This window comes from Mirounga angustirostris, unplaced genomic scaffold, assembly GCF_029215605.1.
Source record: "Mirounga angustirostris isolate CCGP_5_RB_7025 unplaced genomic scaffold, mMirAng1.0.hap1 SCAF_16, whole genome shotgun sequence".
NCBI classification, from domain to species: domain Eukaryota; kingdom Metazoa; phylum Chordata; class Mammalia; order Carnivora; family Phocidae; genus Mirounga; species Mirounga angustirostris.
The window spans coordinates 58677531-58705421 of NW_026991724.1; the positions used below are offsets into that span (position 1 = coordinate 58677531).

Here is a 27891-nt window from a genome sequence, read left to right on the forward strand (position 1 = left end):
GAGGGCGTCACTCGTGTGCGACGGTTCCGTCCACGCCAGCTGCGGGGAGGGGGCCGCTGTTCTGTGACCCGCCTCCAGTGAAGCTCTTGGAAAAAAGAGCTGGAAGAAGGCTCCCCGCTCACCGCCGCGCCCTTGAAGGAGCCGTGAGCCGCCCGGTGACCGGGGAGTGCGAAAGTCAGGCGAGGTCACCCCCCCCGGAGCAGGGGAGGGGTGGCGTCGGCCGAGCCCGCGGGACTCGCCTGTGTCGCCGCCTCTCCAGGCCCCGCTCTGAGCACAGGGTCCCATGATGGCGGCGGCGTGGATGGACCCTGCGCAGGTGAGTGGACGATGCCTCTCTGCTGCGGAGAGGGCTCCTGGGCAGGCTGGACGTCGAGAGAGGTGCTCGGTTTCTCTTTGAGGTGTGTTTGTGTAAGACGCGTGGAGAAGGCTTGTCGCTTGCTTGATCTCCAGTCTTAGAGCAGATTCTACAGAGAGAGACTGAGTGTACAGATGATCTGACAATGGGCAGACCGTATTTGAAAGTAGAACTCTGCCCCGAAACTTGCAGCCACCTGCCCAGGAAACTAATCCCGTATCTGCGGTTAGCAACCCGGGAAACCAGTCCGCTCTGTCCCGTTTGGCCGGAAGCCAGATTACTAGCGCTGGTGACAGTCCAGGGAGCTCAACAGTGACTTCTCTAAGCGTCGGCCCCAAATAGCCAGGATTTGCTTAATAACTGATCCTCCCTAATTTCCCCCCCATTTGCAACATAAGACCTATCAGAAAAAACCTATATCTGCACCCCTAACCAATCATATAGGATGCTAGGTGAGTACATGTCAGAGAGTTTTCATAATTTAGACATCTATCACCTGGTGGCCAATGTGGAGGCCCTAGTTGACTTTTCTGTGGTTATCTATCTGCCCAAAATGTGCCTGGTGATGTGAGTTTATCCAGCACCAGAACTGAGTAATGTTGCAGGGTTCCTATGTATGAACCAGTTGGTTTATTAGGAATTTCCAGGTGTTTAATTGAAATACTAACTTGAGAGCCCTGATAGAGGGGACAAAGCTAGAAAGCACAGAGATGTGGGCACTGCAAGTGCACATGAAAAACCATGAGCCAGTGACTTGGAGCATTTAAATGACAGATCTGCAGTAGTGGGGCTGTCTGTCGGAGAGTGGAGTAGCTGAGTTACTTATATTTAATTAGTGGGTTTGGTCCTGCATGTGTTGGACATTTCACATTGAGGAAACCATAGAATATGGTGAAGGGAGTAACGTTAACAAGGCAAACTCCGTATGAAGTGTTTTTTTAAGTCAAAAGACAACATTAGTGGAAACTTAAGATGACTTAAGAACTGGGGCCTTACAGTCCCTCTCACCAGGATGTGAAGCCCTCAGCATGGGGCAGGCAGCTAGCAGGACCAGTGAGGCTCAGGTACTGCTGTTATTACTGATGCTGGTATTATCATACTCACTCATTCCTCCGACGTCCTAGAGCCCTTGCTGTCTGCGTCTCCCAGTCCTCGCGTCATTTCCATCGTCCTGTGTGACCTTGCGGTGGCTCCCACGGAGGGAGCTTCTCCCTTACGCTACCGTAGCGCATCCGAAGCATTGCCCACCTGCCCCTTGAGCCTAGCACAGAGCTTGGCCCTCAGGAGGTGCTTGGTGATTCGAGCCGTGGTCACTCTGCATCTTTACCAGGGATGTAGGGATGAGCTCTGATCATATCCAACAGCCGCAAGGCCAACGCTGCTACCTCTGTTTGACTTTCCAGATATCTGTGACCTTCGATGATGTGGCCGTGACTTTTACCCAGGAGGAGTGGGGGCAGCTGGACCTGGCCCAGAGGAGCCTGTACCAGGAGGTGATGCTGGAAAACTGTGGCCTTCTGGTGTCTCTGGGTGAGTCCTCCGCACTCCACCATGGGGGGACCTGCCACCTTCTTGTCAGAGCACCCTCTGGCTCCAGGCCTGGCTGGTCAAGAAGGCCTCTGGAACCCCCCCCCCCCCCCCCCCCGCCCGCCTGCAGCTTCAGTCATTTTCTAGACTCATCTCTTTGGGCCTGCTCTCCTGTGTCTGTCTGGGCAAGAAACAGTTCCTCTCTGGCTCCTGGAAAGTAATGGAAGGAAAGGCGGCTGTTCTGCAGACCCAGAGGGAGGGTTTCCAGCTGGGTCCTGTGAGGGACTGATAGAGGAACTGGCAACCACCACGATTATACCCTGGCTTCTGGTCTCTTGTCCCGGCTTCTCTCTCTGGCTCTCTCTGCTCATGTCACTGTATGCAGAAAGGTTTTTTTCTGCCTCATCAGCTTGTGACAGGACTGGCCACCTGGCCCTGCTCTCTCTGGCCCCCCGATTCCTGGTCTCCGCGTCTTTGCGTGTTTATGTTGTTCCTCTTTCTCTGTGTGCTGCTGGGCTGTGTGGGTGTCCTTGGGGCAGGAATGGCCACCCGAGCCAGTACTTCTCTGGACCTCTCACCCAGTGCCCAGCGCAGACTGGCCTCCATCCGAGGTTCTTATTTCACATTCCAGAGAGGGAGCTGACTGCGTGAGCCTGATTGGCTCAAGTGTCCTCAGCAGGGCTGTGAGTGATGGGATGTTCTCCAAGAAGAGAGTGAGGCAGGCAGGCCCCCGGGAGGCCTTTGCCTTCAGTGCCAACAGGTATTGTCCCAAACGGCATGATCTCGGTTATGGGGCTCCTTTGTGTCTGTGTGCCTCCGAGATTATCACTTGTTTCAAGGGCCAACATCCTCTGCCAGTACAAGAGAGGGGTTAGAGTAATACTTCTCAGCAGTTGGGATTTGTACCCCCAGGAGACATTTGGCAGTGTTTGCAGCCACTTTGGGTTGTCTGGCCTTGGGTGTAGGTGGTCCTGGCATCTAGTGGTTGGAGTCCAAAGATGCCGTAAACATCCTTCGATGGACAAGACCGCCGTCCTCAATGAAGGACTATCCCGCCTGCAGCGTCCAGAGTGCCACGGTTGAGAAACACCAGCTTAGATGTTTCTCTGCTTGAGGAGAACGACCACGATGCCATTCAATTTGAGGGAAAGGAGGGCTATAAATCCAGAGCTTAGGATGAGACATGCCTGTTCTTAGAGAACTGGAATTATGTCTGTCAGTGAGAAGAGAAAAAGCAAAATTAGAAAAGTTGGCTAGATTAAAGATTTCATAACAAAGTGTTTCAAAATAAAAAGTCTACTCTCTTTTCCTGCTGACCTCATCCGTCACCGTCAGTGCTTTCCCTGAGCTCACTGTGCTCTGGCTGTGCAGGGCTTCTAGTGAGTTCCCCACGCGCAGCCCTGCCTCGGGCCTCTGCTTGCTGTTGCGTCTGCCTGGGGAGTGTTCTTGGGCATTTCAGCCTCTCACACGGTCACCCCTTCTGTGCATAATCACTACCTCGCCAGCTGTGTCCTGACCTGCAGATCTCATGGGGGCCCCTCCCCCACCCCCTCACTTGTCTCATCATCCTGGTTATAACTCTCTATGCCAGTGGTTCTCATCCAGCGATGGTGTCGTCCCCGGAGACACTGGTCAGCGTCTGGAGAGATTTTTGGTTGTCACAGGTGGGATGGAGGTGGGACAGGCACCTAGTGTGTGGAGACCTGGAATGCTGCCAACACATCCTTACAATGCCCAGGACAGTTTCCTCCCTGTCTTCCCAACAAAGAATTATCTTGACCTAGGGGCGCCTAGGTGGCTCAGTCGTTAAGCGTCTGCCTTCGGCTCCGGTCATGATCCCAGGGTCGTGGGTTCAAGCCCCCCCATCGGGCTCCCTGCTTGGCGGGAAGCCTGCTTCTCCCTCTCCTACTCCCCCTACTTGTGTTCCCTCTCTTGCTGTGTCTGTCTCTGTCAAATAAATAAACCAAATCTTAAAAAATATGTATATATTAAAAAGAATTATCTTGACCTAAATGTCAGTTGTATGGTGGTTGAGAAACCCTGTTTTAGAGGGCGCATGGACACTTCATCAGCTGGCATGAAGGGACACCTGACATCATCACTGCATTATTTCTGCTCTTTCTTGTCTCCTGATTGTTGCTGAGGAAATATCTGGGTTTAGCGCTGAATCTTAACACCTCACCCCCTAATTGTTGCTAATTTCCCCTTTCAACAGAGTGAGCATGCAGCCCTGAGTAGGCAGCAGGAACTCACTGGGAATTAAGATCATTTTGATTTCACTGCTGTGTCTTCTGGGTGACCTGCCATCAAGGCCAGTGATTCCGGTTTCCACTTACTAAAGTGATAACAGATTCCCTTGGTGAAGGAATCTAGGAAAAATAAAAGTGGGTCACTTTTAGGAAAAGTGATTAATAATAGTCACAGCCTGCTCAGGTCCTTGGAGCACTGCCCCAGGCACTTTTCCTGCTCCGCGCATATAATCCCATGGCCTCCCAGTGCTCAGGAAATCAGGAAGTCTCAGCCACTGTAGTGAGTCCCCCATACAGCTTAATTTACTCAGTATGGAACATACTTCATTTTTTTTAAAGATTTTATTTATTTGACAGAGAGAGAGCAAGAGAGGGAACAAGCAGGGGGAGTGGGAGAGGGAGAAGCAGGCTTCCCGCCGAGCAGGGAGCCCCATTCGGGACTCGATCCCAGGACCCTGAGATCGTGACCTGAGCCGAAGGCAGATGCTTAACGCTTAGCCACGCGGGCGCCCCAGAACATACTTCGTTTTATGAAGCTGTTCTCTGGTTTGTTTTTTTCCTTGCAGTAAAAATCCTTTTTATGTTTAATGTTGTTGACAGTGTACAGTATTTGATGTTTCTGTAAATGTCTGTCTGGGACCATATCACTGTGTAGGATTCTCAATTTTATTATTTCTTAGTAGTTACGAAATGCTGAAGTCTGGAGTCCCTAAGTCTGTCCCTCCCCAGGCCCCTGTCCTCTGAGGATGAATCTTCATGCTCATGTCCCTACCTCACCACCACCATCCACTTGGTCTGGGGCTGCTGTCCACACACAAGGGTGTTTGCTGTTTCCTCCTTAGTGTCGTGTTTAGGAGACAAAGGTCCAGAGCCAGATCCTTGATGTTCAGTCCTAGCTCTGCTCCTTAAAATTGTGGCTACAGGCAAGTTACCGAACCTGTCTGCCTGGGTGTGCTCACTGGTAAATTGGGGTAATATATACTTTAGTATATACTTCCTGGGACTGTAGCAAGGATAAATGGGTAACTTATGAACAGGATTCAGAACAATGCGTGGTGTGACCAGGTTATGTGCAGTCTAGCTGCTGAGAATTTCGCTGCCACCACTGTTGTTTCTCTCATCATGATCTTCATCATCCTTATGGATGGTGGGCTCAGCACCTCTGGAACAATGATGTGTAGCTTTGTGGTAAAACAGCATAGAGAGCTAGACCTGGGTTTCCATTTTGGCTCAGCAATTCACCAGTTCTTTGCTCTTTGGCAGATCACATTATCTGCCCGAGCCTTGGTTTCTTCCTCTACAAAATGGTGCTGATTGCAGTATGTACTTGCTGAAGGTGCTGTGAGGAAATCCTAAGATAGAATCCTCATTTTGTCTATGGCCTATAGGAAGAACAATACAAAATTGTGCTTAGGATCTAGAAAAAGAGCTAGATCAGTGAAGACAAATATCTTCTTTTGAATGAATAAGTCAGTATTTTAAGTGTGTAAGTTGTAATTTATTTCAGTTTTGAAATGATACAATGCATTTAAGTTGCTTGACACAGTCCCTTATGATTATGGTTATTTATGATTACAGTTTGTATTTATATTATGGTATTTATGACTGTATATATTTTTTTTTTACTTACTGTGAGGAAAATAACTCCCTGGCAGTATGGCATGCCTTTCGTTTCTGGGTTTGCATGTTAGTATTTTGTGTGGATGGGAGCAGTTTTATTCCAAGATCCTGTTTACAGACTAGATTGAAGGATTTTATTTTTTTCACAAAAATCCTAGTGTCTTCTTTCTTTTTCTGTGAACAGGGTGTCCTGTTCCTAGACCTGAGCTGATCTACCAGCTGGAGCACGGGCAAGAGCTATGGACAGTGAAGAGAGACCTGTCTCAAATCACCTATCCAGGTAGGAGCCAAGATGTGGGCAGGTGGGAGACCCTGCAGGCTCAAGACCAGGAGGAGACCACTGGCCCCGGTTCCCTGGGGAAGCTTCTTGTTCTGGCTTCTCTGGGGGTTTGGAAGCCATGGAGCCCTTTGACCCGAAGTCAGCATGCCTGGCAAGAGACCCAGAATGTTGCTCACTCCTTCCACCTCCCAAGTTACAGTGAATGGTCCTGCCACCCAAGCAGGTTAGAGACTGAGTACAGCCTCAGAGAATTCCTCACACCTCCTAACCTCCTAACACCTCCACACCTCCTCACACCTCCACACTTCATAACACACACAAAAAAAATAACAGAAGGAATATACAAAGAATCCCTGCAAATCAAAAAGAAAATGCAAACCAGTTAAGAGAAAAATAGATATTTATCATGAAATGACATTTCAAAGGAGAAAATACAGACTGACCAATAATCATATAGTCAGGTGCTAAAGGTCCTCAGTCCCCACATCCGGCCATGCCCCAGTCCTGTGCATTGCACATCTTGTACATCTCCTGAATCCCATCACTTGCACCACCTTCCTCAGACCCATCCCCACGCTCCGTGCACGCTCCCATCATCTTTTCTCTGGGGGACGCTACTAGTCTCCTAACCGGCCTCTGCATCTGCTGGTGCCTCTAGTCAGCTCTGTATCCTGCATGAGCTACCCCAGGAGCTCAGACTTTGTTCGGGTGGTTACCACTTCCCCAGCTGTGGATGTCTCAGCATATGACCCCTGAGGTGTCAGCGGGTCTTTGCGTTGAAAGTAAAGTCCGCCTCCTCCATCGCTTGATCCTCGACCCTACCGCACTCTCTCAGGCTCCGGTGTCTGCAGCTTCCCCTTCCAAGACCTAGCGAGAGAGGTCTTGCCCCTGGCCCTAGCCAGTTCCTGAACCAGAGTCTAGAGCACACCTTTTCAGGAAAATGTTGTCTTCATTCATATTCTGTTGTGTAATATAACGTCTTCCTTTCTCTACTCAACATAAAAATAGGCTCAAATTCCTTCAGTTGAAGAAAATCAATAAATTCCTGTCTCACATCGTATTCATCCACTCTGTGTACATTCAGTTATTCACACGTTTTGACTGATACGTGGTGCTGCCAGGAGCAGTCCTGTATCAGTCATCTTGCACATGGTCACGGTGTCTTTGGTGTTTCTTGGAGTGAAATTGTTGGTTTATAGGCTATGCAAGCTTCCAAGTTTACTGGATAATTGCCATTGTGTTGAAGGACATGTACCAATTTACATTTTCCCCAGGAAAGCGTGGAGGTTCCTTCGACCTATACTTTGCCCAATACTTGATACTCTAAGGCTCCTCAATCGTTGACAATCAAATGAACACAAAACTGTATCTTACGTGGTCTTGATTTGCTTTTCCTTCATTGTTGAGGAGCTTTAGCACCTGATCATATGATTATTGGTCAGCCTGTATTTTCTCCTTTGAAATGTCATTTCATGATAAATACCTGTTTTTCTCTTAACTGGTTTGCATTTTCTTTTTGATTTGCAGGGATTCTTTGTATATTCCTTCTGTTATTTTTTGTGTGTGTTAAAATATTCATAGCATAAAACTTAACCTTTTATCCATTTTTAAGTGTACAGTTGAGTGATATTAAATACATTCATAATGCCATGCACCTATCATCACCATCCATCTCCAAAGCTCTTCATTGTGTAAGATTGAAACTCTCTACCTGTTACACAGTAACCCCCCCATCTCTCTGCCCCAGGCCCTGGCAACCGCAATTTTACTTTCTGTGTCTATGATTTTGACTATTCTAAGTACTTCATATTAGTGGAATGATGCAGTATTTGTGTGTGTGTCTTTATGACTGGCTTGTTTCACTTAGCATAGTGTCCTCAAGGTTTATCCATGTGGTAGCATGTGTCAAAATTTCCTTCCTTTTTTTTTTTTTTTTTAAAGATTTTATTTATTTATTTGAGAGAGAGAGAACACATGAGAGGGGATAGGGTCAGAGGACGAAGCAGACTCCCTGCCGAGCAGGGAGCCCGATGCGGGACTCGATCCCGGGACTCCAGGATCATGACCTGAGCCGAAGGCAGTCGCTTAACCAACTGAGCCACCCAGGCGCCCGAAAATTTCCTTCCTTTTTAAGGATCGTTAATATTCCACATATCCCACTTTGCTATCCATTCATCCCTCAATGGACACTTGGGTTGCTTCCATGTTTTACCTATTGGGAATAATATTGCTGTGAACATGGGTGTACAAACATCTTTGAGAACCTGATTTCAGTTCTTTTGGGAATATAACAAGAAATGAATGAAATTACTCGATCATCTCTTAATTCCATTTTTAATTTTTTGAGGAGCTGCCATACTGTTTCAACAGAGACTATATCATTTTACATTCCCACCAACAGTGCACAAGAGTTCCCACTGTTCTACATCCTCCAGTATTTGTTATTTTCTGATCTTTTGATAGCCATCCTAATGGATGTGAGAGGATACCTCATTGTAGTTTTGATTTGCATTTTGCTAATCATTAGTGATGTTGAACACCTTGTGCTTATTGACGATTTGTATGTCATCTTTGGTGAAATGTCTATTCAAGTCTTTTGCCCATTTCTGTATTGTGATTTTTTGTTGTTGAGTTTTAGTTCTCTATATATTCTGGATATTAATCCCTTGTCAGATACATGATTTGCAAATATGTTCTCCCATTCTTGGGGTTATTGCCTTGTTCTGTTGATAGTATGTTGATGCATAGTTTTTTCATTTTTATGACTCTAATTTATTTTTTCTTTTGTTGCTGATGGCTTTGGTGTCATATCTAAGAAGTCATTGCCAAATCCAGTGCCATAGAGGTTTTGCTCTGTGTTTTCTTTTCTTTTTTTTTTTTTTAAAGATTTTATTCATTTATTTGACAGAGAGAGACACAGCGAGAGAGGGAACACAAGCAGGGGGATTGGGAGAGGGAGAAGCAGGCCTCCCGCTGAGCAGGAAGCCCAGTGCGGGGCTCGATCCCAGGACCCTGGGATCATGACCTGAGCCGAAGGTAGATGCTTAACGTCTGAGCCACCCAGGCGCTCCGCTCCGTGTTTTCTAAGAATCTTGTATTTTAGGTCTTAAATTTGAGTCTTTGATCCTATTTGAGTTCATTTTTCCATATGATGTTAGATAGATAAGGGTTCAGTTTTATTCTTTGTCATGTAAATACCTAGTTTTCCCAACACCATTTGTTGTAAACACTGTCTTTTTCTCCGTTGAATGGTCTCAGCACCCTTGTCAAAAATGATTTGATGATATATGTTAGAGGTCATTGCTGGGTTCTCGATTATATTACCTTGGTCTATATGTCTTGTCTTTATGCCAGTGCCCACTATTTTGATTTCTGTAGTTTTGTTTTGTTTTTTGATTACTGTAGTTTTGTAGTAAGATGTTTTGGTTATTCAGGGTCCGTTCTGATACCATATGGATGTTACCATGGTTTTTTATATTTCTCCAAAAAATGTCTTTGGGATTTTGATAGGGAGTGCACTGAATCTGTAGAACACTTTAGGTAGTATCAATATCTTAACAATATTAAGAGTTCTAATCCATGACCATGGTATGTGTTTCCATTTATTTACATCTTTAATTTCTTTTAGCAATGTTTTATAGTTTTCGTTGTCTTCATCTTTTACCTTGTTTTTTAGGTTTAACTCCTAAGTACTTCATTCTTTTTGATGCTGTTATGAATGGACCTGTTTTTGTAATTTCATTTTCAGATTTTTTTTTTTAAGATTTTTTATTTATTTATTTGACAGAGAGACAGCGAGAGAGGGAACACAAGCAGGGAGAGTGGGAGAGGGAGAAGCAGGATCCTGGGATCATGACCTGAACTGAAGGCAGACACTTAGCCAGCCAGGCGCCCCGTATCCTGCTATTTTGTTGAACTCAATTATTCTAACAGTTACTTTGTATGGCATCTTTATATTTTTCTACATATAAGATGATATTATCTGCAAAGATAAAATTATGTTTTCCTTTCCAATTTCAGTGCCTTTTATTTCTCTTTCTTGCCTAATTATTCTGCCTAGAATTTCCAGTGTTATGTTGAATAGAAGTGGTGATAGCACACATTCTTGCCTTGTTCTCAATCTTAGAGGAAAAGCTTTCAGTCTTTTACCATTGAATATCATGTTTGCTGAGTTGTCCATATGCGGCTTTTTTTGTATTGAGAAAGTTTCCTTCTATTCCTAGTTCATTGAGTGTTTTTATCATGAAAGGATGTTGAGTTTTCAAAGGCTTTTTCAGTGTCAATTGAGATAATTGTGTGGGCCTTTCCCTTCATTCTAGTAATGTGGTGTATTACATTTATCAGTTTTTGTATGTCAAATGACCCTTGCATTACAGCAGTAAACCTCACTTGGTCATGGTGTATGATCCTTTTAATATGCTGCAGAATTTGCTGATATTTTGTTGAGGATTTTTTACATCAGTGTTCATAAGGTACATTAGTCTATAGTTTTTTTAGTGTCTTTGGCTTTGTTATCAGGGTAGTAATGGCCTTAATGATTTAAGGAGTGTTTCCTCCTCTTCAGTATTTTGGAAGAGTTTGAGGATTGGTATTCTTCTTTTAAAACCTTTGGTAGAATTCATAAGTGTAGCTATCAGGGCCAAGGTTTTTCTTTTTTGGGAGATATTTTTACTTCTAATTCAATCTCCTTACTAGGTAGAGATCTATTCAGATTTTATATTTCTTCCTGATTTAGTCTTCATGGCTTTTGTGTTTCTAGGAAGTTGTCCATTTTATCTAGGTTACCCAATTTGTTGGTGTACAGTTGTTTGTAGTACTCTCTTATAATCTTATTTTTATTTCTGCAGAATTGGTAGTAATGTCCCCACTTCCATGTTTGATTTAGTCATTTGAGTCTCCTTTTTCCTTAGTTCATCTAGCTAAAGGTTGGCCAATTTTGTTAGTCTTTTCAAAGAACCAACTTTTTGTTTCATTCATTCTTTTTCTATTTTCCACTTCTCTATATCATTTCTTTTTAATCTTTACTATTTCCCTCCTTCCCCTCACTATGGTTTTAGTGTGTTCTTTTCCTATGTCCTTAAGTTGTCATTAGTTTGTTGATTTGAGATCTCTTGTTATTTAACATAAGCATTTATAGCTATAAATTTCCCTGTTAATGCTGCTTTCATTGCATCTTGTAAGTTTTAATAGCTTAAGTTTTCATTATCACTAGAAGTGAGTCATACTTTATATGGTATCTTTTTAAATACGTTGAAACTTAATTTGTGGCCTAACATGATCTATCCTGGAAAATGTTCCATGTACACTTGAGAAGAATGTATATGCTATTGTTGGGTAGAATATTCTGTATATGTCTGTTAATGTCAAGTTGGTTTATTATGTTAAGTCCTCTGTTTCCTTACTTATATTTTGTCTGGTTGTGCTATCCATTATTGAGAATGGGGTATTGGGAGTTTTCATCTATTACCATAGGATTGTCTCTCTCTTCCTACATTGTGCTGCTTTTTGCTTCATGTATTTTGGTGGTCTGTCATTAAGTACATGTTTACAATTGTTATAGCTTCTTGCTGTATTACACGTTTTATTAAAATATAATGTTCTTGTCTTTTGTAATCTTTTCTGGTTTAAAGTCTATTTTGTTTGACATTAATATACCCACCCCTGGCCTCTTTTGGTTAGTATTTGCATGGAATATCTTTTTCATTTCTTTCACTTTTAATCTGTTTGTGTCTTTGGATCTAAAGTAAGTCTCATAGATGCATATGGTTGGATGATGTGATTTATGGGTTCTGCCAGTCTCTGTTTTTTTAATTTGAGAGTTTAATCCGTTGATATTTAATGTAGTTATTGATAGGGAGAGACTTCTTATCATTTTGATATTTGCTTTCTATATGCATTACAGATTTTTTGTTTCTCATTTCATACATTACTGTCTTCTCTTGTGTTTTAGATCACTTACTTTTAAACATTTTATTTATTTATTTGAGAGAGAGCATGAGAGAGGGAAGGGGCAGAGGGAGAAGGAGACTCCCTGCTGAGCAGGGAGCCCAACTTGGGGCTCAATCCCAGGACCCTGGGATCATGACCTGAGCTGAAGGCAAATGTTTAACCGACTGAGCCACCCTGGTGCCCTTTAGTTGACTTTTTGTAATGAAATGTTTAAATTCCTTTCTCATTTCCTTTTGTGTATATTCTATAGCTATTTTTTTATTCTTATGTTAATCCCCATACATTACATCATTAGTTTTAGATGAAGTGTTCCATGATTCATTGTTTGTGCATAACACCCAGTGCTCCATGCAGAATGTGCCCTCCTCAATACCCACCACCAGGCTAACCCATCCTCCCACCCCCCTCCCCTCTAGAACCCTGTTTGTTTTTCAGAGTCCATCGTCTCTCATGGTTCGTCTACCCCTCCGATTTCCCCCGCTTCATTCTTCCCCTCCCGCTACCTTCTTTTTCTTCTTTTTTTTTTTCTTAACATATATTGCATTATTTGTTTCAGAGGTACAGATCTGAGATTCAACAGTCTTGCACAATTCACAGCGCTTACCAGAGCACATACCCTCCCCAGTGTCTATCACCCAGTTACCCCATCCCTCCCACCCCACCCCCCACTCCAGCAACCCTCAGTTTGTTTCCTGCAGTTAAGAATTCCTCATATCAGTGAGATCATCTGATACATGTCTTTCTCTGTTTGACTTATTTCACTCAACATAATACCCTCCAGTTCCATCCATGTCGTTGCAAATGGCAAGATTTCATTCCTTTATCCATTCATCTGTCGATGGACATCTTGGCTCTTTCCACAGTTTGGCTATTGTGGACATTGCTGCTATAAACATCGGGGTGCACGTACCCCTTCGGATCCCTACTTTTGTATCTTTGGGGTAAATACCCAGTAGTGCAATTGCTGGATCATATGGTAGCTCTATTTTCAACTTTTTGAGGAACCTCCATACAGTTTTCCAGAGTGGCTGCACCAGCTTGCATTCCCACCAACAGTGTAGGAGGGTTCCCCTTTCTCCGCATCCCTGCCAACATCTGTCATTTCCTGACTTGTTAATTTTAGCCATTCTGACTGGTGTGAGGTGGTATCTCGTTGAGGTTTTGATTTGGATTTCCCTGATGCCGAGCGATATTGAGCACTTTTTCATGTGTCTGTTGGCCATTTGGATGTCTTCTTTGGAAAAATGTCTGTTCATGTCTTCTGCCCATTTCTTGATTGGATTCTTTGTTCTTTGGGTGTTGAGTTTGATGAGTTCTTTATAGATTTTGGATACTAGCCCTTTATCTGATAGGTCATTTGCAATTATCTTCTCCCATTCTGTCAGTTGTCTTTTGGTTTTGTGGACTGTTTCCTTTGCTGTGCAAACGCTTTCTATCTTGATGAAGTCCCAATAGTTCATTTTTGCCCTTGCTTCTCTTGCCTTTGGCAGTGTTTCTAGGAAGAAGTTGCTTCGGCTGAGGTCAAGGAGGTTGCTGCCTGTGTTCTCCTCAAGGATTTTGATGGACTCCTGTCTCACATTGAGGTCCTTCAACCATTTTGAGTCTATTTTTGTGTTATTCTATAGCTATTTTTTGGTGGTTACCATGGGGATTGTATTTAGCATCTTAAACTTGTAGCATTAATCTTACTTTGTACTAGCCTGCCCTCAATAACAAAAAAATTCTCCTTTACACCTCCGTTCTCAACTCCTTTAGTTCATGTCACAAAAGTATGTTTTTATCTATTGTGTGCCCTCAGACTTAAAACTAATGACTCTTTTTTTTTTTTTTAAGATTTTATTTATTTATTTATTTATTTGTGAGAGAGAGAGAGAAACCGCATGAGAGGGGAGAGGGTCAGAGGGAGAAGCAGCCTCCCCGCTGAGCTGGGAGCCTGATGTGGGACTCAATCCCAGGACTCTGGGATCATGACCTGAGCCAAAGGCAGTTGTTTAACCAACTGAGCCATCCAGGCGCCCAAAACTAATGACTCTTTTAAATGCATTAGTCTTTTGAATTATGTAGAAACTACCTGTGGAGTTATAACCTGAAGTTACAGTAACATTAGCTTTTAGATTAGTATAGTTTTTTTTTTTTAATTAGTCTCCTAAATCATGTAAAAAAACAAAAAGTAGAGTTACAAGCCATTGTTAAAATAATATTTTTATAATTGTTCATGTGTTTATTTTTATTGAGATTTTTTATTTTTTTGTATGGCTTTGAATTACTGTCTAGTGTCCTTTCATTTCACCCTGCAGGATTTCCTTGAGAATTTCTTGCAAGGCAGGTCTAGTGATAACAGACTTCTTAGGGTTTTACATATGGAGCTGTCTTAATTTATTCCTCTTAAAGGACACTTTTGCCAGATATAGGATTCTTGGTTGACAGTTTTTTTCTTTTACCCTCGAATATATTGACCCACTGTTTTCTGGCCTCCCCAAGTTTCTGATGAGAACTCTGCTCGTAATCTTATTGAGAATTTCTTTTTGTGACAGGTTGCCTCAAGCTTGCTATCAAGATACTCTGTTTATCTTTGGGTTTCAAAAGTTTGATTGTAAGTTTTATTGGTGTGAATCTATTTTAGTTCATCTTTTTTGGAGTACACTGATCTTTTTGGATATTTATTATTGATGTCTCCATCAAATTTGGGACATTTTCAGCCACTTGTTAAAATATTTTCTTTTACCCTTTCTCTTTCTGATAAATCCCACAATGAGTATATTGGTTCTTCTACTGGTGTATCACAGGTCCATTAGGGTATGTTCACTTTTCTTAAATCTCCCCCCTCCCCCATGGATATAATTTTCATTTTCTGTATTTAAGTATGCTGATTCTTTCTTCATCCTACTGAAATCTTCCTTTGAATCCTTGCAGTGAATTTTTCATTTCAGTTATACTTTTCTTTTTGGTTTCTTTTTAGGTTTCTAGCTTTTTGTTGATATTTCCATTTTGTTTATACATAGTTTTCTTGACTTTCTGCACATCTTACTTTAGCTCCGTGAGCTTCTTTAACATGGTTGTTGTAAAGTCATGTCCAATATGTCTGCATCAGGTGTTTTTTGGAACAGTTTTTGGAAGGGTTCCTTACGTGCCCTACCGTATCCTCAGGGACTTGTTACACTTCTGGCATTGATGTATAGCAGTACATGTACGAAGTATTGGCAACCCAGGAATTTCACCTAGCTTGAGGGTTCAGAGTTTTATTTACTGTCATTACATAAGCACAGTTGATTGAGTCATTTCCTACATGACTCTGTCCAGAGGCCTAGTTGCTATCTTACAGCTCAAAGCACCAGCCCTCTAATTACATGTAGTCATGCATTGCCCTCAGTCATCTTTTAAGCATGAACTATCAGGGTCCCAAATGAGTTACCTATTTGCATAAATATCCAGTCTGGAATTGACTGTGTCTCCTCTCCTGCACTTTGTCTTCTAACCCAACCACTCCCCCAGGTCTCCCTTTCATGGTGTCAGTAGTCCTAGGACTCTTGGAAATAAAAGACATTGTTGTCCAGGAATTCAGAGGTAGCAAGACACAGAGACACTATTTTCATCTTCATTTTTTTCTCTTCATTTCACTGAAATGCTCATTTTTTTCTATGTTGGCATTACCAACAGACCTTTTTGTGTATTGGATTTCTTTCAGGTGACAAAGGAAAACCCAAGATCACAGAATCTACTGCTAGTGAGCCAGCCCTGTCTGAGGGAGTCTCCTTCCGGGAACGACTAACACAAGGAGTTCCAGGGATCTCCCAGGTGGGCCGAACTAAGGATCAGGATGGGTCATTGGAAATGCAAGAAGGACACCTGATACCAGAGATAGATCCCCAGAAGGAGAAACTCCCTGGGAAATCAAGCTCTGAACATGGCAACATAGGGACAGCTGATAATGTGTGTTCAGGGATTGTAGAGGAGCCAGTCCCTTTGGGAAGTGCTGTCCATGACCATGATTCATGTGGGTCAGGTAAAGATTCTGTGATTCAGGAAGAAGAAAATATCTTTAAATGCAATGAATGTGGGAAAGTTTTTAACAAGAAACGCCTCCTTGCTCGACATGAGAGGATTCACTCTGGAGTGAAGCCCTATGAATGTACCGAGTGTGGGAAAACATTTAGTAAAAGCACTTATCTCCTTCAACACCACATGGTTCACACAGGGGAGAAGCCCTATAAGTGTATGGAGTGTGGGAAGGCCTTCAACCGTAAGTCACACCTTACACAGCACCAGCGGATTCACAGTGGAGAGAAGCCTTATAAGTGCAATGAATGTGGAAAGGCCTTCACCCATCGCTCCACTTTTGTCTTGCATAACAGAAGCCACACTGGAGAAAAACCCTTTGTGTGCAAAGAATGTGGAAAAGCCTTCCGAGATAGGCCAGGTTTCATTCGTCACTACATCATCCACAGTGGCGAGAATCCCTATGAATGCTTTGAGTGTGGCAAGGTATTTAAACACAGGTCATACCTCATGTGGCACCAGCAGACTCACACTGGGGAGAAGCCCTACGAGTGCAGTGAGTGTGGGAAAGCCTTCTGTGAGAGTGCAGCCCTCATTCACCACTACGTCATCCACACTGGGGAGAAGCCCTTTGAGTGCCTAGAGTGTGGGAAGGCCTTCAACCACAGGTCATACCTCAAGAGGCACCAGAGGATTCACACTGGGGAGAAACCCTATGTGTGTAGCGAGTGTGGAAAGGCCTTCACCCACTGCTCTACTTTCATCTTGCATAAAAGGGCCCACACTGGAGAAAAACCTTTTGAGTGCAAAGAATGTGGGAAAGCCTTTAGCAATCGTGCAGACCTCATTCGACACTTCAGCATCCACACTGGAGAGAAGCCGTATGAGTGCATGGAGTGTGGGAAGGCCTTCAACCGCCGTTCAGGGCTCACAAGGCACCAACGGATTCACAGTGGAGAGAAGCCCTATGAATGCGTCGAGTGTGGGAAAACCTTCTGTTGGAGCACAAACCTCATTCGACACTCTATCATCCACACTGGAGAGAAGCCTTATGAGTGCAGTGAGTGTGGAAAAGCCTTCAGTCGCAGCTCATCCCTCACTCAGCATCAGAGGATTCATACTGGGAGAAACTCTGTCAGTGTAACAGAAGTGGGAAGACCCTTCCCGAGTGGGCAGTCCTCAGTCAACCTCCAAGAGCTCCTATTGGGGAAAGACTTCTTGAATGTAACCACTGAGGAAACATCTTACTCAGAATCTGATCATTCATACCAAAGAGAAACCCCTCAGTTTCCTTCCCTATGAGAAACCCTTTTGTTGCAGGGTATCATTTGTCATCTAAGGAGTCAGACTGGAAATTTACCCAGTCTAGAGCCTTATTCTACATCTGAGAATTCATCCAGGGGAGACCCAGTGGTTATATGCACATAGGAAAATCTCCAGCTACATCTCTTTCCTTAATTTACACTGCAGTATTACCTCAGGAAATTTTTTTTTTTTTTTTTTTTTCTAAAGAAAGGAGAGACTTAGAAGAGAAAATGAACTGCAAACACAAACACATTTTCTTCCAGACTTCCTTGCCAAGCCTTTGGCACTTTGTGTTGAATTCCCTAGTTTACTTGGCAGGAGAAGGGTTTTGTTTTAGAGGTAAAGGACCTAGACTTTTATGTGTCTTGTATATATATTCATTACTGTCCAGTATCAAGAGAGTTAATTGAGGGCAGGTTTGGAAACTTCATGAACATCTTCTTTGTTCTAAAACATTGTCTCTGTTCTTAAGGAGCTTAATTTTTGTGAGAAATATAAAGGCTGGAGCCATCAAACACCTTTATATTTGAGGAGATAAGAATACACATATGAATGGGCACATTTTATTGCACCAGTTAAAACTGTTTAAGGCTTTGATTTTTTTTGAAAAAAACGAACCTTCATGTGGTTTTAAGGAGCTGATACTTAGACTTTTTCTTGGTCCTGTACTATTGGTTTACTTGATTGCTGTAATTAGATGGTAAATCTTCTAGTTGTGTAAGATAATTTCTCTCTCTTTATTCTTTTTATTTAAAACTGGTTTAACAGTCATTACTTTGAATTTCCACATAAAGTTTTGGAGAAGCTTGTCTATTTTAATGAAAAACTATTGAATTTCAGTAGAAATTGAGTTAAATTGTCAGATCAATTTGTTGAGAATTGGCATCTTTACCATGTTGAGTCTTCAATTTATGAACACAGTATGTCTCTATGTTTATTTAAGTATTGCTTGTTTTACTTCATCACTGTTTTGTAAATTTCAATAATAGGTCCTGCATGATTTTTATAAGGTTTATATCTAGGTGTTTTTTTTTTTCTTTTATTATAAATGGCATTGATTTTTAAACTTTCAGTTTCCACACAAGTTTTGATAGTGTGCAGAAATGTAATTAAAATTTGGATGTCATTTTTGTATCCTGCAACCTTGCTGAACTGTAGGCATTTATTTGTTTGATAGAATGCTTGGGGTTAGAAAACATAGAAATATCATCTACAAAAGAGACAGTTTTATTTCTTCCTTACCATCTGTATACCTACTATTTTCTTGTCTGCTGTACTAGCTAGGATTTCCAATATGATGTTGAACAGTATTAGTAACTACTTGTCTGGTTTCTGATATTAGGGGGAGAACATTCAGTTTTTCATCAAGTATGATGTTAGTATGAGGTTTTCTTTATAGAAGTTTCTTATCAAGTTTAGAAAGTTTCCCATATTCCTGATTTGCTGTGGTTTTGTTGTTGTTGTTGTTGTTGTTATGAATGGGTGTTGAATTTTATCACATACTTTTTCTCTACCAGTTGATATAATCTTGTTTTTTTCTTAGCTTGTTGATATGATGTATTACATTGATTTGAGTTTTGAATGTGGAATCAGCTTTGTTTTCTTGAAATAAGCCCTACTTGGTTTAGAGTATAATTATTTTTATATATTAAATTACAGTATTCAGTATCCTAGTATGTTGTTGAGGAAGTTTTCCTCTAATTTCATGAGTGGTAATGATACATAGTTTTCTTTCTTTCAGTCGTTTTTGTTTGTTTTTTGCCTTTTGTTTGTTTCGTACTGTCATTGGTTTTGGTGTCTAGGTGATAGTGGCCTCCCAATATATATTGGGAATATGCTTTTATTATGTGGAAAATAGTATATAGAATTGGTTTTATTTTTAATGTTTGGTAGCCAGTGAACCATTTATGCCTGGAGTTTTTTCTTCAGATGCTTTTTAATTATGTATTTATTTTATTTAATATGTATAGAACTGTTCAGAATATCTATTTCATATTGGATGAATTTTCATAGTTGTCCTTTTTTAGGAATTGTTCCATTTCATCTAAATTTTCTTACTTGTTTCAAGTATTCCTTTATTACATTGTTTATGATGGAAGAATCTGTACTTATATCTCCTCTTAGATTCCTGATATTGGAAATGTGTCAACTCTCTTTTTATCTTTGTTAATCTTCTTAGATATTGATCATTTTTTTGTATCTTTTTAAAGAAGCAGCACTTTATGCCACTGTTTTTTCTCTGTTACCGTTTTGTTCCTAATTTCACTGATATCTGTATTGACCTTTATTATATCTGTTCTTCCATCTGCTTTGGTGGTATTTTCCTCTGTAATTTCTTATGATGGATGTTTAGATTATTGATTTGAGATTTTTTGCTTTTCTAATGTAAGCATTACGTTCTATAAATTTTCCTCACAGCACTTTCCTCACAAGTTGTAGTACATTTTAATTACATTTCATTTGGTTCTAAAAATTTCTTTATTCAAGACTTCCTCTCTAATTCATAAATTATTTAGAAGTATATTGTTTAATTTCCTAGTGTTGAGAGTATTTCATGCTTTTTGTTAATGACTTCTAACTTGTTTTATGTTTGATCTGGTTGTTTAAATTTGTTGAGGTTTGCTTTGTGACCCAAAATATGGTCTATCTTGATGAATGTTTATAAGGTTGCTTGAAAAGAATGTGTATTCTACTGTCATTGGATGGAGTTTGTATAAATGTCCCCATGATCCTGTTGGTAGATGATGTTACTCAGATTTTCTTTATCCTTGCTGATTTTCTGTTTAGTATTGCTCTCAATAGCTGAGAGAGGGATTTTGAAGTCCTGCAGTATAATTTGGAATTGTCTGTTTCTCCTTTTAAGTTCTATCAGTTTTTGCTTTGACTATTTCAAAGCTCTGTTGTAGGTGCATACACATTTAGGATTGCTCTATCACCTTGGTGTGTTGACTTTTCTTATCATTATGTAATGTCCCTTTTTGCCCCTGTAAATTTTCTTTGGGGTATACTTTAACTGATATTAATATAGTCACTATTGCATTTCTTGGGTAATATTTTGCGGTTTTTGGTTTATATTGTTCCATAATTTTATTTTCAACCTTATGTATATCATTACATTTGAAGGCAGTCCCCAGGAATAGCACATATTCAGGTCATGCTTTGTTTTTATCCATTTTGCTGATTTCTTTTTTAAATTGCTATATTTAGACCATTTAAGTTTAAAATAATTACTGATACGTTAGGGCTTAAGTTTGCCAGTTTATGATTTGGTTTTTCTTTGTTCCCTGTTTTATTTTTCCTCTGTTGTTTTGGGGGTTTTTTGTTTTTTATTTTGTGTTTTGCCTTCCTGTGGGTTACTTTAATTTTTAGAATTCCATTTGATCTATGATATTTTTTAGTTTATCTCTTTGTATTTTAGTAGTTATTTTAGGTATTGTTTTATACACATATAATTTATCATGGCCTATGGTATCAACACCTTAGCACTTTGATATGTAGAAACCTTACTTTCATTGGGTCCCTTTACATTCCCCACTCTTTAATATAATTGTGTTAAGTATTTCTTCTTTATACACTGAGCATCATATTGGATGATGATTTTTGCTTCAACTATCAAACAATTTTTACAAAACCCATGAGAAGTGTAGTCTGTTTACCTCTACTTTTATCCATTCCATTGTTCTTTCTTCTTGAAATCTCAAGATTTTTTTCTGTTAACATTTCCTTTCTTTTTTGCAAACTCCTATACAGATCTTCCTTCACTTATGATGGAGTTACATGTCGATAAACCCATTGAAAGTTGAAAATACCGTAGTCAGAAATGCATTTAGTGCAGTAACCTACTGACCATAGTTTAACCTAGCCTATGTGAAACATACTCAGAACACTTACATTAGTTTACTGTTGGGCAGAGTCATCTAACACAAAACCTATTTTATCGTAAAGTCTTGAATAGCTCATGTAATTTATTGAATATTATACTTAAAGGGGAAAACTATGATTGTATGTGTACTTATCATTAACATACATAGCTGGGCCTAAAGAATGTTTGAGGTGGTGAACTAAAATTAATTGCTGGGTAATGGGGATGCTACAGTTGACAGGTCATCAATTTCTCTTTCTTACGATGAGGCTGAAGAATAGCTGGTAGAAGGCACCAGGGCAGCAACACTTGTTGATGGTTTAGGTTCTTTAGGAAGATACCAAGTTTTGACTGTGCAGTTTGTTTCTTCTTTTCATTCCATATTTTTCTGTAGCAAGCAAGAGCATCCTGTATCTGCCCATGAGCTCTTGTGAATGTCTTGTGACTGACATCCATTTCTTCTGACATCCAAATGCCATTACGGATAGAGTAGCAGAGTCCTCTGTTTCCTGTGACCTTTCTTGGTGCTTCATGTGTAACTTCTTCTGCGTCAGTTTCTTTATTTCTTTGTCCTTCCAGTTTGATTAGCTCCTCAATAGAAAGCTTTTCAGCCTCAATGCCAACAAGGTCAGGAACATCCTCCTCATTAATGTCCAATTCTGGCTGTTTCCCAAGCACTAATATCTTTCTTTTTACTTAACATTCATCAACAGCAGAATCTTTGTTAAAGCCTCTGAATGTGTTCACATACATCTTCCATCATGCATTGCTACCTGACTTCTCATTGTATAGTGATATTCTGAAGAGCATTTAGAATGTAAAAATCTTCCTAAAACGTCGAGCATTTGGCTAGATTCAGTCACTTCAGCAGCCTACACAAATGGCATAAATAGTATGCTTTGAACATAGCTGTTGCACCTTCGTCCATTGATTGAATGAGTGTAGTTGTGTTTGCTGGCAAATGTACAACCTTTACATCAGGATGCATGTCCGTGAAATGCTGTGGATGCCCTGAAGCATTAGATAAGAAGTGTTTTTTTTTTTAAGATTTTATTTATTTATTTGACACAGAGCACAAGCGGGGTAGTGGCAGGCAGAGGGAGAAGCAGTCTCCCCGCCAAGCAAAGAGTCTGATGTGGGGCTCGATCCCAGGACCCTGGGATCATGACCTGAGCCTAAGGCAGACGCTTAACTGACTGAGCCACCCAGGCGCCCCCAGAAGAATCTTGAATAGAACATTGTCTTGCCTACAGTAGTCTCTTGCCTGTGGAATAAAACAGTTGGAAAACCAGTCTTTAAACAGTGCTAATGTCATCCAAGTTTTCTTGTTATGGTGATAATAAATGGGAAGCATATACTTGCTCACATTCTTGAATACTGTAGGGTTCTCTGAGTGGTAGAGTAGAAAAGGCTCTCATTTGAACTCTGCAACATTTCCACCCCAAATCAGCATTATATGTCTTTCAGTGCCTTGACTCCTGGCACTGTCTTGGACTCGACAAATGTATGAATGCACCAGCATACACTTCCAGAACAAGCTTCTTTTATTGTCATTAAATATTTGTTCTGGCAAATATTTCTCATCCACAATTATCCTATGCAGCTCCTCCTTAAAAGCTTCAGCACCTTCGGTATTGGCACTTCCTGCCTCACTGCTAGCCTTCACATTATGGAAATTATGGTGCCTTATGAAGCACTGGAATCATTTACGACTTTCTATAAACATTTGTGTATGTGTAGGATCATCAGCATGCTCTTTTAGTATATTGAAAAGACTTCTTGCCTTAGCCTGGATTGTCAGTGGGCTAAGCAGTATGTGCTTCTGTATTTGGTCTTCTATGTGACAAGTAATTTCTCCATGTCGTCAATTGGCCCATCTCTTTTCTTCATGATGACAGTGGACTTAACCAATACTGACCATTAATATGGTTGATTGTTGATTAAGAATGTCCTAACTCACGTGTGATGGCCGTTACTAGCTTGCCACCTTCATGCTAGGTAATTATCTTGAGTTTCTTCTCAAGAGTAATTGACTTTCTCTTTTCACCAGAAGCAGGAGACACAGATGGGTGTTTTGTAGACATGATGGGATGGGAAAACACAAGACGCAATATCCAAAAATGCTGGCAACATAGTACACTGTAGAGTATCAGTAGTTTACCCTTGTGATTGCGGGGCTGACTGGGAGATGTGCTGCCTCTGGCCTCACAAGGGAGTACCACACTCCATATTGCTAGTCTGAGGGAAAAACCAAAATTCAGATTTTGAAGTACGGTTTCTGCTGAATGTATATCACTTTCACAGTATCGTAAGGTCAAGAAAAATCCTAAAACCATTCTAAGTCAGGGATCCTCTGTAGTCTTTCTTATGGGGAAGGTCTTCTAGTAACAGATGTTTTTGTTTTCCTTTATCTAAAAATGTAAGTCTCCTTCATTCTAGTAGAATCTTTTTGTGGGATATATTATTTGGGGTCAGCAGTTCTTTCCTTTAGTACTTGAAAAGCATGTCATTTCCTTCTATTCTCCTTGGTTTCAGATGAGAAGTCTGCCATTTAATCCACTTTTTTTCTATCTGTAATTCATCTTTCTGTCAGGCTGTTTTCAGTGTGGTTTTTTTATTGTATATAGAGTTCAAAAGTTTGATTATGATACAACCTGGCATGAAATTTGGGGGGTTTATCCTGTTTGGTGTTTGCTTAGCTTTTTGAATTTGTTGGTGTATGCCCTTTGCCAATTTGGAAGATTTTTAGATATCTTCAATTATTTTTTCAGCCCCATGGTTTCTCCTCTCTTTCAGGACTCCAATAACGTGAGTGGTAGATCTTCCAGTCTTGTCCCGGAGGGTCCTTGGACTCCCACTCCCGCCCAGTACCCCAATCTGTTTTCTCTTTGTTGCTTAGAGTGATTTATTTCCATTGATCTCTCTTTGAGCTCACTGAATCTTTTCTCTCTCATATCTAATCTATTGAACTCACCCAGTGAGTTTTCATTTTGGTTTTTGAATTTTTCAGTTGTTTAATTTCTATTTGTTTCCTTTATACATCTTCTATTTCGCTGCCTGCTTTGTAGTGCCAAAGAAGGACTCTAAGAAAACAGGCAATACTGTGTAGTCCAAAATCATATATTCTGGTGGTTTATCTTGATGTTGGAATAGAAATCCTGGATTATATGGAGGAATGGAAAGCCTGCAGTCTTCTGTGTTGGTATCCTGTATATTTCTAAGAACAGACATTAGAACTGAGTGTGATATGCAGGATGTCAAGAGTTTTGTTCTCCAGGAAAGGTTTCTGTGTAAAATTCCCCAGCTCTCTATAACCCCCCCCCCCTTGCTATTAGAAAGTAGAGCATTTCTGTGAAACCTTTTCTAAGCTGAAATGGCATAAAGCAAAGAAGCAATTACCATTCATTTATATGAAAAAAATTTTTTAGCATTCCCAGACTCAAAAAATAACCTCTCTCAGGCTTTTCTAGATACTTTAGGACATCTTGGTAACAGATGCACAAAATAAATCAAGATAAAACCCAGATGCTCACAGACACAGTTCAAAGCTATGGTGGCTCAATGCTGAGATTCTGAGTAGTTCCTGAGGAAGGAGCTTGGTGGTTCCAGTCTTGCTGTTTGGGGTGTTGACTGCCTCTGTAACAGCTTGCTACGAAACAAACGCTGGTACATTTTGGTACAAGCGAAAATCCTCAGATATCTTTTGGTTACTGAAAACAAGTACTAATGTAGGTCTTTTATAGAAGCAAAGTGGTATAAGCAAACTTTTGAAAAACAGTAAATACCTGTGTAGCCTCAAAGGAGAAAGAGGTCCCTCCTCTTCAAGGATCACTCTTCCTCTTTGTGGTTGGACACATATCCCCAATCTCTGATTTGTCTAGGACCTCTTTTATACCCCCCACTGCTTGGTCTTCAACTTCTCCCTCTTAATCCCCTTCTATCCTCTTAATCTATACCTGTGTTCAAGTCTCTAGTCTCGCCCCCAGGCACTTTATGCCCCACATGCCCAGTGAGCTGTGCCCTTCTCTTTTCTCTCATAGACACACCCTGTTTAACTGTTCTGTCCACTGTCTGTCCCCACCCCCTCATGACCCTTCACCCCACTGACAACTAAACGGTGGTCTCCACCACTGTCACCTGACAGGCAAGTCTCACAAAGTTCCCTCTTGTCCTCCCACCCTTCTCCACCGTCCTCCCACCCTTCTCCACCGCCCCCCCCCCAGGTCTGTTATTGGACCTTTTTACTGCTGCCTACCTGTTTGACTTGAAGGTCCTTTCCTGGTTTCTCTGAGTTCATGCCCTACTCCTTCAGAGGATCTGTGTCTTCTTCCATCTGTTAAACAGTGGTGCTTCTCAGAATGTTGCCCTTGCTTTCTCACTTGCAAGGTGTTCCATGAGTGAGTTAATTCCCCCCCTCAAGGTATTTTATGCTCAGTGATGTACAGAGTTCCCCAAATTCTTGTCTCCAGGTTGAATGTTTCTCTCTGGTCATCCTTCCACACCTTATCAGTATTCATACATACTGAGCCTGTCTGCATGTGTCATGTGGTCATGGCCATCACCATGAGGATGCACCCACAGTAATAATGAGAGCAAGCAGACATGGTATGTTACCATGTTTCAGTCATTGTTTTGAATGTTTTACACACATCAACTCTTAACCTTTGCAACATGCCTGTGGTAGGTGATGTTATCCCTGTTTTTTACAGATCAGAAAACTGAGGTACAGAAAGGCTAAGGGATTTACCAAGAGATGTACATTTAACCAAGAAATATGAGATTAGGGATTTGAGGCCAGTTAGGGTAGCTGCAGGATTCATGTCCGTGTCCTTTCCTATATTCCTTCTCATAGGATAAGTCTGTCTTCCTGGTCACCATCATTTTTATTAAAATGGATCAAATTATGCTCATTTAGCTATAATCCCCTTTTCTCATTTGACTCTACACCTTGGCCATTCCTTCAGGTTGAGTGAGATAAACCAAACTTAACTTTTTAACAGCTGCATAATCTGTTACAATGTTGTAGGGATTTATAGAAAATCTCTGGGTTTCAGATGGTAGGGAGGTAGAAGAGGGCTACAGGAGGCATTTGGTTTTACACATCACGTTTGAGGTGCCTGAGAAACATCTCAGTGAATCCCACTGTGTTCTGTCTTGTTGCCCGAGCTGGATACCTTGCAGCCCATTTTTCTTTCATTATCCCTGCATCCAGTGTATCCTTCTGTTGTCTTTAGCTTTTTATTTTCCTTAGTAGACACTTAATGTGTGTGTGTCTTAGTAAATGGCCACACACAGCAGTATATTTTTATTATAATGTTTGGGTCCCTCACAGAGTGGTTACACAAAGCTGTGTATATAGTTGGCACAGTAAATAGCATATGCTGACTTCGGAGAGAAACCACACCGGCTTTTATGGCCAGATCTCTAAGACTTAAAAAGTCATAATGAATGGTGGTGGAGGTGTGGGGGTATAGCTCAGTGGTAGAACATTTGACTGCATAATGAATGTTGGTATTGAAAGTCCTCAAGACTACCCCAGATTTAATGATTTACTAGGAAGACTCAAAGGACTCAGCATATACTCAACAGCTGTGATTTATTTATTATAGCAAAAGGATACAAAGCAAAATCAGCCAAGGGAGAAGGCAGAAGTACTAAAGTTCTTAAAGAGTGCTGCGTCCTTAAGTTGCATCAATGAGTTATGACAGCATCTGTGAAATGTCTACTACGGAAGCACATTAGAAACTCCATGCCATGGGGCACCTGGGTTGCTCAGTCAGGTAAGCATCTGCTTTCAGTTTAGGTCATGATCCTGGAGTCCCGGGATCGAGCCCCGCATTGGGCTGCCTACTCAGTGGGGAATCTGCTTCTCCCTCTCTCTCTGCCTCTTGCCCCACTTGAGTCTGCTTCTCCCTCTGCCCTTTACCCAGTTTGTGCTCTCTCTAAAATAAAGAAAATCTTAGAAAGAAACTCCATGCACAGGGTTATTATTGGGGACGGTTTCTCTAAAATATAACCAAAATTCTAGACCTCCAGAAGGATAGCAGATCACCAGCATAAGCCACATTGTTGACACAAGCAATAGGCACACGGAGCCATTTGTCTTTTCTGAGAATTATGGGAAATCTCCTGAAATATAAGGTCCCAAACTCTAGCCAAGGGCAAACTTTGAATCTCAAAGGATAATAGTCTCAGGCCTGTGATGTCAGCTGTTTCTTCACAGTGACTTGAATGGTACTAAAATGTTGAGTAAATTCAAGTATCTTTTACAAGCATTAAACAAATACAGTTTGCTGCAGTGAAAAAGTCCTAGCTTTGAGGTCACGGATTATATACATGTAAACCATTGTAACTAAAACAAGTCACAGTAGATATTCTTACAAAGTAGGGTTTAATTTACCAGTGACAAAGTGCAGAGACTGGTGAGACAGGCTCTTGCCTCTGTATAGATAAGGCTTCAGGTGATTTGATTTGCAAATATTCCTTCTTTTGCCTTTATTTCTACAAAGATAAAATGGCCAGGTCAATGCTGTTATTTACTTTGCACATATGTCAGTGAGTTCTCATTTACTCTTTGTTCCCACTGTTAAAACATGTAGCTTTTGGCTCCAAAAAGAGAAAATTAAATATGTTGTCATAATAATTTCTGCATCATTATATGTGCATAATTTGGGATTAAAGAATGTGGTGTTGCAGGCATCATCAGGTTGATGGATCTGTCAGAGGGAGTGACTGGGAGGGAGTGGGA

General features: G+C 41.1%; 1 protein-coding gene across 2 annotated transcripts; it reads left to right on the plus strand.

Moving 5' to 3' along the window:
- The first annotated feature begins 22 nt into the window (after nt 1-22).
- ZNF805 (zinc finger protein 805) lies at nt 23-27786 on the plus strand. Of its 2 annotated transcripts, none has more exons than XM_064580305.1 (4): nt 23-316; nt 1759-1885; nt 5936-6031; nt 15666-27786. In XM_064580305.1, the coding sequence occupies exons 1-4, from the start codon at nt 284-286 to the stop codon at nt 17276-17278; spliced, it is 1869 nt and encodes a 622-aa protein (XP_064436375.1). In that variant the 5' UTR covers nt 23-283; the 3' UTR covers nt 17279-27786. The 2 variants fall into 2 exon arrangements, with proteins under 2 accessions (XP_064436375.1, XP_064436374.1); XM_064580304.1 differs by lacking the exon at nt 23-316 and adding an exon at nt 1209-1419.
- Nucleotides 27787-27891: the final 105 nt, after the last annotated feature.

Coding starts and splice junctions, on each gene's coding strand:
- ZNF805 (XM_064580304.1), top strand. CDS start 1,384: ATGGGGCAGGCAGCTAGCAGGACCAGTGAGGCTCAG. Junction 1,420..1,758: donor GCAGGACCAGTGAGGCTCAG/GTACTGCTGTTA, acceptor TTGACTTTCCAG/ATATCTGTGACCTTCGATGA. Junction 1,886..5,935: donor TGGCCTTCTGGTGTCTCTGG/GTGAGTCCTCCG, acceptor TTCTGTGAACAG/GGTGTCCTGTTCCTAGACCT.